At 37.9% G+C, this 16,509-nt stretch overlaps 1 protein-coding gene and 1 long non-coding RNA gene across 7 annotated transcripts; both read left to right on the top strand.

The window, feature by feature from the left end:
- The first annotated feature begins 231 nt into the window (after positions 1–231).
- LOC136201410 (uncharacterized) lies at positions 232–3,282 on the top strand. 6 transcript variants are annotated; one of them, XR_010673825.1, is made up of 5 exons: positions 233–660; positions 1,035–1,121; positions 1,568–1,826; positions 2,120–2,239; positions 2,969–3,282. It is a non-coding gene; the product is annotated as an uncharacterized lncRNA (long non-coding RNA). The 6 variants fall into 6 exon arrangements; XR_010673822.1 differs by lacking the exon at positions 1,035–1,121 and having other exon boundaries at positions 234–704; positions 2,969–3,020; positions 3,133–3,277; XR_010673823.1 differs by having other exon boundaries at positions 232–660; positions 1,035–1,826.
- Positions 3,283–8,505: 5,223 nt separating this feature from the next.
- LOC136234687 (uncharacterized) lies at positions 8,506–15,686 on the top strand. The gene is made up of 3 exons (XM_066024161.1): positions 8,506–8,762; positions 14,825–14,894; positions 14,974–15,686. The coding sequence occupies exons 2-3, from the start codon at positions 14,832–14,834 to the stop codon at positions 15,553–15,555; spliced, it is 645 nt and encodes a 214-aa protein (XP_065880233.1). The 5' UTR covers positions 8,506–8,762; positions 14,825–14,831; the 3' UTR covers positions 15,556–15,686.
- The last annotated feature ends 823 nt before the right edge of the window (positions 15,687–16,509 follow it).

Here is a 16,509-nt window from a genome sequence, read left to right as displayed (position 1 = left end):
ATTAGCGATAAAAAAATACGGTCGTTATTATATTTAACTGCTCTTGTAGTAAGATTTTAGGTTTTTGGCACTAATTACCATTTTAATTTTTTGCAGCTTTTATATTTTTGGAATTGTTGGCGCTTTGTTAAAAGAAATAGAGAATGGTTGGCGCCAAAAAAATTCTAATGTTTTCGAATTTTATTTTAGTTTTTTTTTATGAGAAATAAAAAAGAAAAGGAAAGTGAGATTCTTTAATTTTTATTTTCCCGCAATCATTCCTTCCCAACCCTAATCGTCTATTGCGTTGTAATCGGTAGTTCCGTTTACCAACCCGTCAATCCAAATCGTGGACTGCCTTTGTCTGCCCCCATATCCGCAGTTCTGTTTACCAACCCCTCAATCCGCAATCTATGTTTCCCTGAGAGACTCGCCTCTCTCAACTTGAAGAAAAAAACGCTCATTTTCTCTTCTCTCCTTTCCTCTCTTTCTTCTGTTCTCGTTTTCTTTCTTTCCTTCCTCTTTCTCTCGTATTTCCCCTCTTCGATCAGATAGCCATTTTCTCACCTTCCTCTCTGTTCATTTTCTCTGTAATTCCCATTGTTTTTCTGCATCTGGAGCTTGGTAGGACGACAAGGGCTCAAGTGAACGGCGACATCAGCTAGGCTGGGGAGAAGTGAGGTAGGTGTACAACTACCAATGACGAGTCAAAGCGCTGGCGTAGGGTGAGATTGTTTGGTTTAGTTTTTTTATTGAGAATGAAAATGGATAATTTAGAAACTAATTTATATGTGTTGAAGTTTTCGATTTGCTGACGTATGATAGTAAAATTAAGGGTTCAGGGTGTTCAACTTCAAATTGTGCTATTATTGAATGGTTTAGGGTTTAGTTTGGGGTTTTCAATAACTATTGGCTTTATTTTTTTTTTTTTTTTTTTTGCATAATCGATCCCAACAGCTTACTACTCAGATAGCTGGGAGGATCTTATTCAGGCTCTGTAATTATCTCTTTTAGTCTGATAATACATTAATATGTTCCTTTTTTCCCCCTAGCAGAGGCTCCTGCATCAGAGGAAGCAGATGTAGATAATTTATTAGAATCACTAAAGCAGAGGACAGATAAAATAGTTGCCATCCCAACATGTTTGTCATCGTTAATTTCTTCAATAATTTCATGTTTCTTAGATTCAGTCTATTGAAAACAATGGAAATTGATTGACATTATGAAATATATTTTCCTTGAACTTTGGCATCACAGGGGAAAAGGAAGTCTATATTGACCTCATGTGTGTATGTTATTTAGAGTTATCCTTGTGTTTAACTTCAGATGTGGTGACTCTGTTTAAGTTCTTTTGTTATTTAAGCAGCCTCAAATATACATCGATCTGCATCCTAAATCAAATCCTTTGGGCTTTTGCTGGACTAATGAAAGCTGCTAAATAAGTTCCTGGCCTAAGAACAGCCCATATTCTTATTGAAATAACCCATAATATTGAGTTTTCACATATAATAATTTAAAGTGAACAAGACAATGAATTTTTTTTTTTCATTTGCTATGCCTGATATAGTTTTATATCTTGTCTTTTCAGTCATTGATGAAGTTACATGAAAATGGAGTTGGAGCAGTTCTCTATGGTATGTGTTAACATTGCATATCATTGTGAATGGATTTGTCACTTTAAATTTGGATTCAGGTATGATAGAGATTCAGGTGTGGATTTAGGACTACTGAAATCGAAATCGGTATCCAAGACATGTCTATCTATAAACAGGATTCGTGGATCACTTATGAAATAAAAGGGATGCAATGACTACTATACTGCTGAGATTGAAAAGCTCAGTGAATAAGTAAGTTCATAGATGCTAATTGAAGATTTATATATGGTTTGTCATGTGCTCTAGATTTTTTTATTTCCTGATTCTTATGTGTTCCACTCCCAACTGTTGTTAACTTTTGAAATTGTCATATGTGGGAACATTTTTCCACCTGAACAATATGGTGGACAACCTTATTACTTATGGTGTGAAAGTCTAATTAAAACTACATAATTCTACACTTCATTCATTATACTGCAGGATGGACTTGACACATACATGTTCTAAAACTATGTGGCTTGATATAATATGTTGAGTTACTGCAGGTAGAGACAGTTGATGGCTTGGAAGATATTCAGATTCTTTTTGGGATTCAGCCTGGCAAAACTTAGTGGTTGTTGATTGAAGCCACGAAATCTGCAGGAAACAGAGCTTAAACTTTTGTGGTAAAGTTTAATCTGAAATTCAATTTCCATATTTGCTTGCACTGCATTTTCTGTCCTTATCACATCCTTATCACATCTGCATTAACTTGAAAAAAGAATGTGGTATCCTAATTGTTAGAAGTATTTGATATTTTACTTCTTTTATATGGAGTTTTTGGTCAATGTCTCTGAATTTGAACTTTGACTCGTGCACATCTAGCTGTTTCATCTATCTCACAAATGTGTTACTTGTGTTATATGCACATTCTCTACACCGTGCAAACTTACATTCTCTACTTGTGTGAAATGCTAACAAGATTAACCAATTGAAGTCCCAAACTCAGTAATTTACATCAGATTTAGCTATTATTTTTTCTTTCTTAATTCTTAATTCTCTGATTTTCACTAAAGTCAAGAATCCTCTTTTTGATAGGCTGACTGTAACTGTCTAGTCCAATAATCTCGTACATATTTTCGTTTTGTCAGCCCCATTTCAGTATCTTGTGAAAGTATATATGGTTTCAACTACTGTTTACATCATTTACATTGGTTTTAATCTTGTTCTGCTTGTATTCCTCTTTATCTTTTGTGAAGTGGTGTTCTACATTGAGAATGTTCTAGTAGAGGTGCTTGGTTGGTTAATTGGTTTAACACTACTGTTTTTCGTTATATCATGCTTATGCCTGCCTAAGGTTATGGTACTTGGATTTGATTTTCTTCTTAATTTTTGGTGTGTAATCTTGGCGACAGGTTATTTCATGTGAGAAGTCCATCTTCTTTCCTTTTCCTAGTGAGCAAAAATGTTGTGTAAACTAATCCTTATAAAATTTTCATCTTTAATTAATTTGTACATATAGAAGTCTTTTTCTTCTTATATCCTTGTCCTAATTTTTGGAATACTTTTGTTGAAGTAGCTTTGGAGACGTCATGGAGATCCACTATGCCTTCTATTTTATATCATATATCATGTTATGTATGAACAAGCTGTTTTGTCCTCTTATGTTAAAAAAAACAAGAACAAATATTTGGATTCATAGTTATGCACTTTTCTTCTCAATTTTGTTAAAAAGACAAATTAGTTTATAGTTTATTGAATTATATATATATATATATATATTCCAATTATTGAATTTTTTTTATATATATTTAGATAATTTTTAGTGTCCGTACATTTGTGAAATATCGGTTGGAATCTAGTTGTAAATATAATTTCTAACGACAATATCATATGGAAATAACGACTGTCTATTCTCTTATTAAAATATCATAATAATGACAGTAGAATATGAAAATTACGATCAATTTTTATTATTAAAATGTTATAATAATGAAGGTGAATTATGGAAACAACGACTGTTTAATTACTCATTAAAATTTAATAATAACGACGGTGAATTATGAAACTAAAGACTGTTTATTCTCTCGTTACAATTTTATAATAACGACAGTAGAATTACTTTATAACGACACGCATTTCGGTCCTAATTATTCAGTAGCAACAATGGGCTATGTACGGTCGTTGTTTGTTTTCAACGACGGGACACAATATACCCTCGTTAATACTTTTAACCTCAAAGGTTTTAATGAGGGTGCACGACGGTATATACGGTCGTTATAAGTTAGTAACGACGGTATTTATATCATTAACGACGAGATTTACTCTAGTTATAGAGCAATTTTCTTGTAGTGATATATAATCCTGTGTGAGCCGTCCCTTCCTTATGAAGGTTTTTAGGGTTTATTATTTTTTATGTATCTCTGATCTGTTGCTGTGATTGCTCCGATCACCATGGACTATCAACTATAGAATCCCCACATCATCGACGACAAGATTTGAAGATCAGCTAATGATTGAGGGACATGATAACAGTACGGGTTTTATTGAGGAGTCTGATCCAAAAAACGGAATACTGGCATTCCCAAATGGAGGGGTCTGCCTAGATATATGAAGATTCTGAGTTGGAACTGTCGGGGACTGGGAAGTGCCAGGGCAGTTCCGGTTTTCTGTGAGCTGGTTCGAGTTCACAGACCTAACGTCATTTTTTTATTTGAAACGCTTGTGTGCAAGTCCAGGATTGATTTTTTGAAGAATAAAATAAAATTTGAATGTTGCTACAATGTGGATAGTGTTGGTCGAAGTGGAGGGATTTGTGTGTTCTGGAAAGATTCTAGCTGTTGTTCGCTACTGTCTTTTTCGAATCATCATATTAATATGGAAGTTGTGGATCCATCGAATGGGAATTGGCGGGTTACTGGTTTCTATGGTTGTCCGGAACGGAATAGAAGGAGAGAATCTTGGGAGCTGTTGCGGTCTTTAGCCTCTCAATCCCAATTACCATGGGCTATTCTTGGGGATTTTAATGATTTACTGGCGCCGGAAGATAAGCAGGGGTTACATGACCATCCTGAGTGGTGTTACATGGGCTTTAGAGAGACAATTAGGGAATGTGGCTTGATTGCTCTTCCCCTTATGGGTTATCAGTTCACATGGATTCGTCATAGAGGAAAGCCAAACGAAGTTCAGGAGAAACTTGACAGAGTTTTCGTTAACCTGTCATGGCAAGAAAAATTTCCAAATGGATCATCTTTAAACACAATAGCCCCGTTATCTGACCATAATCCTATTGTCCTTCAAACTGAGCTTCTACAGGGGTTTCGACCGAGTCGTCGTTTCATGTTTGAGAACAAATGGCTCCGTGAGAATGATTTGGATCCTACTGTCAAAGCGGGTTGGGAAGAAATGAGACATGTAGGGATCCTTGATAGACTATCAAATGTGGCAGGCCATCTTGATCGTTGGGGTCGTGCGCTGTTACGAACGGAACAATCTGATACTCGCGCTGGTTTGGCTTGGATGGAGCAGCTCCGTGAATTCTCTACGGAGCAGGCCGCGAGGGATTATGAAGTGGCTAGACAGCAGGTGATTGATAGTCTTTTGAAAGTGGAGGATCATTGGAGGCAGCGGGCGAAGGTGGAATGGCTGTCTGACGGTGATTCTAATACTAAGCTTTTCCACGCTGTCGCCAATGGTAGAAAGAAGAGAAATAAAATCAACAGACTGCAAAATGGGAGCGGAAACTGGACATCTGACCCTGACGAACTTTGTCAGATTGCACAGGACTATTTCTCTAACCTGTTCGATGGCGGATCGGGGGATTTTGCTCCTGTCACTGACCTGATTACAACCAAAGTATCTAGGGAGGATAATGAACAACTGCTAAAGGATTTCACGATCGAGGAATTCAAATCTGCCCTGTTTGAGATGTACCCTGACAAAGCCCCTGGGCCTGACGGGTTTAATCCGGGTTTCTTTCAGAGATTTTGGACACTACTTGGAGCTGATATCTTTCAGGCAAGTTGCAGCTGGCTTCATTCTGGTATGTTTCCTCCCGGTTTAAATGATACTATTATTACGTTGATCCCAAAATGTGAACAACCTTGCTCTATGAAGGACCTTCGGCCTATTGCCCTGTGTAATGTAATCTATAAAATAATCTCAAAAGTGCTTGCTAATCGCCTCAAGAGGATTCTTCCTAGGCTTATCTCTGAAAACCAATCTGCTTTTATCAAAGGAAGATCAATTCATGATAATATTCTTATTGCTTTTGAGGTTATTCATAGTATGAAAAGGAACATGCATAGGAAAAATGGCGATGTTGCCCTTAAGATTGATATTAGTAAGGCCTATGATAGAGTGAATTGGGATTACCTTGCTGCCATGCTCCGTAAATTGGGTTTTGACCCTGGGTGGATTAAATACATCATGCTTTGTGTCAGTATAGTGAAATACTCAGTAAAAGTTAATGATAGATTGGTGGGCCACATTTCTCCGAAACGGGGGCTTAGACAGGGGGACCCGTTATCTCCATATCTCTTTCTAGTGTGTGTGGAAGGTTTATCAGCTCTGATTTCACACTCGGAGAGGTCTGGAAAATTGCATGGGGTTCGTGTGTGTAGAAGGCCCCCCCAATCTCTCACTTATTATTTGCTGATGATGCATTCATATTCTTTCGGGCAAATCTCGAGGAAAGTAGGGAGATGAAGAGTATCTTATCCGTGTATGAAGTCGCTTCGGGCCAGGCTTTCAATTTTGCTAAATCCGGCATTATGTGCAGTAGTAATGTGGATCCTCTTCTCACTGAGGGAGTCTCCAGCATTCTGGGTGTTAGTCAACCCCTTGATACTGGTCGTTACCTGGGCTTACCATCTTTGGTTGGAAAGAAAAAGAGGGCCATATTTGCTCAGCTGAAGGACAGACTGTGGAAAAAGATACAGAGCTGGTCAAATAAGCCTCTATCTAAGGCAGGTCGAGCAACATTGATACGTGCTGTGGGACAGGCTATACCCATTTATTATATGAGTGTCTTTTTGCTTCCTATCTCCACGGCTGAGGAGCTCCAACGGATGTTAAACTCCTTCTGGTGGGGAAATAAGAAGGATGGTTCTCGTGGAATTAACTGGATGGTTTGGGATAAGTTGTGCACTACAAAGGATGAGGGAGGGTTGGGATTCAGGGATTTCACTGCTTTTAATTTAGCTTTATTGGGAAAACAAGGGTGGCGACTTCAGTCATCTCCAGATTCTCTTGTCAGTCAAGTTTTCAAAGCCAAATATTACCCAAATGGGGAGTTTATCGAAGCCCGGTTAGGACATTGTCCTAGCTTCATTTGGCGGAGTATCTGGAGCTCTCAATTATTGCTTAATAAAGGAAGTAGATGGAAGATAGGAAATGGCCAATCGATCAATGTGTGGAATGATAAGTGGTTGAGAAATGATTACAGCCAGAAGATCACCTCCCCTAGGGTGGATGGTCTGGAAGATTTAAGGGTTAGTGACTTATTCATTCCAAATTCACATGACTGGGATGTCGAGTTGCTTGAGGAACTCTTTACTGAGTTAGACATTGCGGATATCTGTTGTACTGCTGTCAGAGTGGAGGGGCGTCAGGATGAATTAATTTGGGGTGGCTCAAAGTCTGGTCTCTATACAGTTAAAAGTGCCTATCACACCGCAATGAGAGAGGATGAGGTTGCTCAGGGTTTTCAAATCGAAGGGGATTGGCGTCTGATATGGTCTGCTGCTGTACCGTATAAGGTGCGCTACTTTTGTTGGAAGCTGGTTCGGGATTGTATTCCAACTAGGGTCAAATTAAAGAGACGAGGGATTGACATACCTGACGAGTGTGTGATGTGTGGCCTGGACATTGAAGACGCTTGGCACCTTTTCTGGTTGTGCCCAAAAGCATAGCTGATATGGCAGGAGGCGGGTCTTCATGGAAATTTGGAACTGAAAGCTACTGATGCTGCAAACTTTGCATCCTATTTTTTTGATTTCTGCAGGTCAAATAATCCTTGGAATGTGCAACTCTTTATGGTCCTGCTTTGGTGCTGTTGGCGCGCGAGAAATGATAAATTTTGGAAGCAGACCACCAGTCCGCCAGCGATTGTGGTTGACGGAGGCCGAAGAACTTTGCTGGATTGGCAGGCCGCACAGAGTCGACGGAATCTCTCAAGTGTCGAGTCGTGTTCGGCCCTGTGTGCGAATAAATGGCACCGTCCGCCCCCTCATTCCCTCTCTTGCTGCACCGATTACAGCACTTTCACTATCATTGGAAAATCTGGTAATAGCGCGGTGTTACGAAGACTCGATGGTTCTTTTGTGGCTGCTCGAACTGGGACTTCGGACGGCTTGATGGACTCCCGCGAAGGTGAAGCATGGGCTATCCTCCAAGCGATGAAGTGGATTTGTGGTAGAGGAGAAAGTGCAGTAATCTTTGAAACTGACTCACAGGTTGTTGTTCATGCCATCAATTCAAACCTTCCTGATGTATCCGAATTCGGGGATCTTATTGGTCAGATCCGGCTCTTATTATCAACTCACAACGGCTTTTCTATCCGTTTTATCCGAAGGCTAGCAAATGGTTTAGCTCATGTCTTGGCAAGAGCGGCCGCCCAACATGTTAGCCCTTTTTATTATGATGTTGTTCCGAGTTTTGTTTCGCTTTCTGCTCTGATTTTCTGTAATGACTCTCATCATTAATGATTTTCTCTTTCAAAAAAAAAAAAAAAACTAAAAGTGGTTTTAACATTAAATAAAAAACTGTATTTTTTTGTTTTTTTAAAACCCAACAAAATAGTTGTATATTTGAAATAAAAATTTGAAAATGATAAAATAAAAAATAAAAAATAAAATTATATAACCCAAAAATAAAAATCAAAACTGATTCTATATACAATTTCCTCTATTTTTCTTACGGCATTTTGATGAAATCTCCAGCTATCAGTTTGGATCTGATTCGAATTAACCCGTTGAGTAACCAAATCCAGTGGGTTATCCGGAAGGGTCAAAAGGTCAAAGGTGAATCCTAATCAAGCGAAGGGGTAGGCCAATCTTTATAGCCAAACAACAGTAAGGTAGCTTTTCATTAGAACGTAAGGACGGAGTTGTCTTCTGAGAAGGTGTTCTTGGTGGCCACATACACCGGCTGTGGCTGTCTCCCGAAATCCACATTTCTTTCTTCCTAACTGCCCAACTGCTGCTCCAAGTAACTGTCTTCTACTATTCTCTTTTTATCTGGAATTTGCATTTACATTTTCTACTTAGACAAATTAAACTGTGTAGTTTACTAATTTCAGTTCTTAATTTGTATATGTATCGGTTGATTTATGCAACAAGAATACAATAAATTGGATGCTTTGAATTAACAAAAATCTCAGTTCTTAATTTGAATTAATGGTGGATTGCATTCTGTTTTGAATTAACTATAAATTGGATGTTTCTCCTTTATCCTCCTTACTAATTGCTGGTATCCCCTATTTATGTCCCTAAATTTAAGCAAGTTTAGGGGTAAATAGGATGTTTTGAAAGTTTAGTGGGACAGTTGACTTTTTTGGAGAAGCTAGAGACGTATTAGGTCTACTTCTTATATATGCAACCCAACTTATGATGTTTATGTCTAAACTGTTATTCGTTTTGTTGGTATTTACTGTCAATTTGTTAAGTAGAATGTCATCTTCATTAGTAATGAGGTAACTGAGGTTTTATCTGCATTTATGCGTTTTACCTAATATGAGAATTGGTTACTTGGTATTGAATCTTCCAGTAGAGTGGGATTGGTGTCTTTTTGGCATTCTTTCTTCTTAGTCTTTCAACGCAGTTCAGTGAGACTATATAGTAATTTAATATGATGTTCAACTGGCCATTTTTGGTGCTGAAGTTTCACCTAATAATGCTTTTCCTCGACGTGGTTTAATTGAACTGATTTGGATTGATTTTAATAAAAAATATAGATTTCCTTTGGTTGGTCAATGAGCAAATATTGGATTCTTGATATGAAGGAAAACTTGTTTGGAGATAAGTTTGAAAATTTACGGATCTATGGTTTCAATGAACTTTCCGACGTTTTGACAAGTTTTATTTTTTATTTTTTAACCTTTTCCTTTAACAAGTATTCTTACTTACATTTTGAACTAAAATTCAAGTGCAAACTGAGATTTTTGAAGTACACCGAATAGTTGAAAATGTAGTCACTTCAGGAAAGATAATTATGGTAAATGATATAGTTGTTAAAGGCGCTAAGTGTTCCTGGAGCCTACGCTCAAGGCGCAACGCAAGGCGCGTGCCTGAGGAACATGAGGAGCAGAAAATAGAAAAAATATATATTCATTCACTAGTTAAGCATAAACCAAAAAAACACTCTTATGACCACAAAAACACATAAAGACATACATAATACTAAATCATAAATGTCAAAAACACCAAGTTATGTTCATACTTCATAGAGACATTAACATATACTTAATGTCTTAGCCTAAGTACCTAACTAGTGCTACTAAACTAATAACCATTCATTGTCACTTGATATCATTCCGTGTGTCTGTCTCAGTTTCAGTTTTAGTGGAGTGGAGGAGACTCGTCTTTTCATGAGTGCGCTTAATCCCTCTCTAGTCTTTCTATATTTAGTTATTTGTCTTGATATTCTTATTTAGATCAAGGGTTAAGATTAATCTTATTTAAATTAGATTAGTGGTTGAGATTAGTCAAACATTTGCTTTACACAAAACAGTAAAAAAAAAACCTAGTGAAAACACAGAGGAGCGCCCTGATTCAGGCTCCGAGGCCCAGGCGAGGCACACAAGGTGAGAGCCTTTTAAACAGGGCCTCGCCTTTTGCAATCAAGGCTCACTACCTTGAGCCTTGAGTGAGGCGAGCCCGAGGCATTCCTTTAACAACTATGGTGAATGATAATTAGATATCCAAGATGGTAATTTGTGTTTCATTTCCTAAAGGATTCCCAGGGCCAAGGGTTAGGATATTGTGCTTTTTATCTTCATTTGTATTTAGAATAATCTACTTAGATGTTTTGTTCAACATTACTCATTGTCCGTAGCATAGATGTGCTGTGCTTTTTATTATTAATATATGTATATACAATATGAGGGCGAGCCTTGGCGCAACGGTAAAACGTTGTTGCCGTGTGACCAGAGGTCACGGGTTCGAGTCTTAGGAGCGGCCTCTTGCCAATTAAATTGGCAAGGGAAGGCTTGCCCCCAATACACCCTTGTGGTGGGACCCCTCCCCGGACCCTCGCTCAGCGGGGACGCGTAATGCGACCGGGCCGCCCTTTTTTTTTTTTTTTTATATGTATATACAATATGAAACTTATTGCTCTAGGCATGGCCCCTAGTCACTTGAGGAGTGATTTTTTTTTTTTTTTTTTTTTTTTTTTTTTTTTTTTTTTATATACAGGGTCTTTGCGACCGGGCTGCCCTTTTTTTTTATACAGGGTCTTCAATATTATCTGGGAGGTTCTTATTGACTAAAAAATACATTTTGTGCAAAAGACCATCTCATATCTTGTTTTATTTCTAGTTTACTTTTCCATTCTCAAGACATTTTACTTCATTATTGATAGGGTTGGGCCTAATATCTTGACCATTCTATCACATGTATGGAGAATACATGTGTTCTTTATTTATTTTAAGAAATTTGTTCTAAAACAATATTCAGTTTTAATGATGCTAATTGTGAGAGGGCGAGCCTTGGCGCAACGGTAAAACGTTGTTGTCGTGTGACCAGAGGTCACGGGTTCGAGTCTTAGGAGCGGCCTCTTGCCAATTAAATTGGCAAGGGAAGGCTTGCCCCCAATACACCCTTGTGGTGGGACCCCTCCCCGGACCCTCGCTCAGCGGGGACGCGTAATGCGACCGGGCCGCCCTTTAATGATGCTAATTGTGCTGTTTTGCTGTTCTAATTGTGTGTGGAGATAGATTCTTTCCTAACAGCTTTTGTGTCAAAAGATTTCAGTTTAAATTTCTATTCTTGTTGTCCCCTGTTTTTTCATTATTAATTATATGGTCTTATGGATTTCTATGGTACGGAGTGTTGGGCAGTGAGACACTGCCACATCCATAAGATGTCGGTGGCGGAGATGCGTATGTTGAGATGGATGTGTGGTCATACGAGAAAGGATCGGGCGAGTAATGAAATAATTAGGACAAAAGTAGGGGTCAATCTATTGAGAATAAAATGAGAGAAAACCGACTAAGGTGGTTTGGCCATGTGAGACGTAGAGCGCTTGATGCGCCGGTTAGGAGAACCGAAGAGTGGCAAAGGGATGTAGTGGTGAGGGGTAGGGGAAGACCTAAGCAAACTTGGAGGAGGGTGATCGAGAGTGATATGAGTTTACTGGGAATTGAGGAAAATATGGTAGTGGATAGGACGGAGTGGAGGGAGCGAATTTGTGTTGCTGACACGACTTGATTTCACGGTTTTATATGATGGTTCATGTTAGCCGACCCCGAATCATTTCGGGACTAAGGCTTTGTTGTTGTTGTTGTTGTATGGATTTCTATATTTCAAGCATATAAAGAGAGAAGATGAAGGCGCGCCTTGGGCGAGGCTCAAGGTCCTGTGCCTAATAAGTCCTACGCGAGGCTCTATTTAAAAGGCTCTCGTCTTGTGCGCCTTGTCTGGGCTTCACAAGTTAAAGTTATCCTCAGGCGCGACTTTGATTGATGATTAGGTTCTTAAATTTTTTTACTGCTCATCAAAATAAAAGGTTGATTAATCTCAACCTTTATCTTATTTAGTAAACTTAAATCTAAACCGTTGAACTAAGTAAAAACACAGAAGAGACGTAAAAATAGAAGGGAGTGAAGAGGAGTAAGAGACTTAAAGGAGAGGAGCTCCTTCTGCAGTGTGACACATGAAACCAACAGAGTTCTGCTGCACTTCTAGTATCTTACTCTCTGTTGTCAACACTTAACTTCGTATTTTTGATGTTTAAGACAATATTTTTATGTGGTTTTCCCTTGTTCGTGTGGTTACAAGTGTGCTTTTTAGCAGTGTTGTAAAAGTCGTTAGGCGCTAGTCGGGCGGACAAGACCTCCAAAGATTAATCGGAGATTTTAAATACTATTTTAAATAGAAAAATATATATATATCTATTTTAAATAAATAATAAAATAGTTATTAGTTAATACTAATTACTTGTATTATTTTTTACTCATTGTAATTTATAAATTGGGCCGATTTTAACCCATTTCAGCCGATTTTTTCCGCCTAACCCGACTTGACCGACTTAACCCGACTTGAACCATCTAGGCGGAAGAAAATCGGGCTCCCGACTTATACCGACCAGTTATATAAAATCGGTCGGTGTTGTAAAAATCACCGATATATCGGACGATTAGTCGCCGACTTGACCGATTTTTACAACACTAGTTAACTAATAGACTATGAAGCACGGATACTTCAACATGCCTGCGTATCACGTATCCGATACGTTTCGGATACGGAAACTCCCGGAAACTTCTAGGATACGTTTCGGGGCTGTATCCGCAATATTTGATACGGAAACGGGTTTCCCAGACAAAAAACGATTGCATTTCATTTCAGAAAAAACAGAGGTAAACAGAGTAATTATGGTCGATCCTTAGTGACATTACTATCAAATATTGATAATTAGATTTTGTATCTTGTCAGCTATTAATATGAAGTGGACCTTTAACTATCAGCTCGAGCTTTTAGCTAAAACGGTTTCATGACATGGTATCAGAGCCAGTGTGACCAAGTGGTCCTGGGTTCGATTCCTGGCAGCCCCATTTGTTGAGTTATTTGCAGGACATGGTAATATGGGCCTGTGTTGTCACGCTTCAAGCCCAAGTGTGCTTTCGCGTGTGGGGGTGTGTCCACTATTAATATGAAGTGGACCTTTAACTATCAGCTCGAGCTTTTAGCTAAAACGGTTTCATGACATATCTATTTTGGCTTTTTTTTTTTTTTTCCATTTTCTGCGCCTTCTGTTTATTGGGTGCACGCCTGAGCCTTGATCCTAGGCTCCAGAACCCCCTAGCGCCTTAGTGTGCGTTGAGTGGGCATATTTGCTTCTTTGTTTCTCTATTATCCATGTTTTCTTAATCAGTTGAAAATGCTTTCTACTTCTTGTTGAAGAAAGACTTCTAGGTAGTTATTCACTTTTCCATCAATCAATATTAAGATTATTTTGGGTAAACAATCATTGGTGAATTGTTTTCCAGCATATCCTTCAATGGATTGTTTAAGTCTCTCTTTTTTTTTTTTACTTCTTAGAACCATTAGGTAATACTAACAGTAATATTAAGATGAAAGACTGCTGGGTTTAGGGCCAGTTTGGCATTGCTGTGGCCAACAGAACCTGCTGTGGAGGAAAGTGCTGTGAGAAAGTGTTGTGGGAAAAAGCCAATGAGTGTTTGGTAAAACACAATAAAAGTTCTAAAAATCAAGAAATAAAAAAGATATAATATTAAGTTATATTGAAAATTATGACCATTTTTCAAAAAAATAAAATAAAGATAAGCTTTCTTGATAAGTTGTGACAGCTAGGAAAGCTGCTTTTAGGGTTTGGAAAGCAATGTCCAAATGCGCCCTTAGTCTCTTGGTGATTGCTCTGCACTATCGCTATGAGTAGGTGAAGGAATAATTGCATTGAAATATATGAATACGATAACTAGTTGCATTGTGGGTAGGCAATTACAGAGTTGCAGGCTTAATGGTAAGAATTTTGGGGACAGAGTTTTGGAGGGTCACCTCCATGATACGTTTTACTTAAGAGTAAACCACACAACTGATATAATGTGAACTAAAATCAGTGGAATGAGATGTACCCATACGTGCCAGGTTCGTTTGACAGAATGCTTTCATATTCCGACTTTAGAGGCATGTCGTGGAAAATGAAAAATGTTGATTTGTTATAGTCGGAAAGTCTATAGGAAAGAAGGATGCTGTATAAACTCAATTCTTGCTAATGTTCTTATAGAAAATTGTGGCCTAGAAATGAGATAAAAATGGATTAGAAATGCTTTAGCTTGTTCTTTGTCGAGTGCTCTACTAAATTTATGTATGAATGCTAGGTTCTTTGTTATTGATAAACTTAGATTCTTAATAAATATAATAGTTTCTTCTGGTAAGTAATTGTTAGGCTGTCGTAATGATAATGAGAGCAGTTTGTAGCCCATTGTTATTTCCGCTGCTTCGTTTTGTAAAATAGCGAAGCTTCTTTGAGTTATTCTTTTTTGTTTGTATATCTCAACCTCATTTTAAATTTTTCTAAACTTTTTTTTGCAGCACAGGGATGCTAGGATCATCAGCTTCTTTATTAACTTTTGATTCTGCAACACGTTTAAACTATTTAACTGTAAGTCTCGTTTCAATTCTACTACACACCACATTTAACTGTAGCCTTTTAATGATAATTTGGAGTTTAAATGATGCAGCCTGATCTTGGGACAGTATCGCCTAGTATAACTCGGTTAAATGCAAACTCATATGGTGTTTTTCAGTCAAATTTAATCCAAGGAGCCTGGATTTCTTCTTTTTCATCTAAGAAGTGGATTGTACATTCGTCAGCACAAATCGATAACTCACCTTTGAGTGTGGAAGACGAGAAAATGTGGGAAGCATGCAGAGAAGCTCTGTCTGCATTCGAGTTCAGTACCGAGGAGAAAGACAAGATGCTTGGGAAAGCATTTGGCCATGTGCATTCACCTTACTGGGGCGAGGAACGGAAACAAGAAGTTCCAAGATTTGAAAGTGTAAATGAAATACTAGATTATCTGAGGAATCTCGGGCTGTCAGATATTGACCTCCAGAAATTGGTGAAAAAGTTCCCAGAAGTTCTTGGTTGCTGTCTCGAACAGGTTTTGAAGACTAATGTGAAGATTCTGGAAAATGTTTGGGGGATAAAAGGGAAACCATTACGAAATCTCCTTCTTCGAAATCCGAAAGTATTAGGTTACAACATCGACTGCAAAGGAGATTGTATGGCGCAATGCACACGCTGCTGGGTTCGTTTTTAGTTAGGCTAAAATGTAAATGATTCTTTCATGCTATACGAATAGGGAACCCCGAACCACATTGTTCCTTGCTATACATTTTCTTCTGTATCTATGTATCAGAATCACATCAATCTATATCTATTCTTTGGCAAAATCGACTCTTCACCGACACAACTATTCGTATTACAGGCACTGAGATTATATCCCTTAATGTGTGACACTATATTAACAAATCCATTAATTAATTGGTAATTTTACAATACAAGAATAAAAGAAAAGTGAAAATGAAATGAAAATCTATTGCGTAGATTAGTCAGAGAATCTGAAATTGTGTTGAATTGATTGCTGAACAACTAAAAAGAAAAAAATTAGTTGAATGTCTTAATCCAACTGAATAACAAATACATATCCAACTAATGTAAAGCTGTAAATCACAGAAAATGGTGTAACTATTCGTTCATCAGTATTTCGTTTTGGGTAACCTATAAAGAATCCATATACACTCAGCTTGGTGTCAACTTGTTTCTTCCTTTTGCTTTTCTAACACAAGTTCTTCACTTCAAATAAGCTATGATGCACTTGTTTCATCACTAGTCAGCTTCAGATTATCTGTAACAATCTCGTCTACCATGTAAATATTGTGCATTTTGGCCTTACGGCTTTAAAACATGTCTACATGTATTGAATGTACGGTTACTAATGATATTCTAGTCACTCTCTCCCCATCTCATATGTTTGGAATTCATTATCGTCGTCTTTTAAGGCTACTTCTTGCTCAGACCTTTCACCCCAGCGTCATCCTCCAAGGATCGGTCGTTACGTTATTATTCTCAAAAGAACTATAATTAATTTTTTGGAAAAATTCATGGCAATTAACGTATATTTGATGCAGTTTAGACTAGTTATAAACAGTTTGAATGGTATCACCTATAATTATCTTAATTAAGCTAAATTACCAACTATAATAGCACTAAT

Source organism: Euphorbia lathyris, chromosome 7, assembly GCF_963576675.1.
Source record: "Euphorbia lathyris chromosome 7, ddEupLath1.1, whole genome shotgun sequence".
Classification (NCBI taxonomy): Eukaryota; Viridiplantae; Streptophyta; class Magnoliopsida; order Malpighiales; family Euphorbiaceae; genus Euphorbia; species Euphorbia lathyris.
This window is presented reverse-complemented; position numbering and strand designations above follow the sequence as displayed.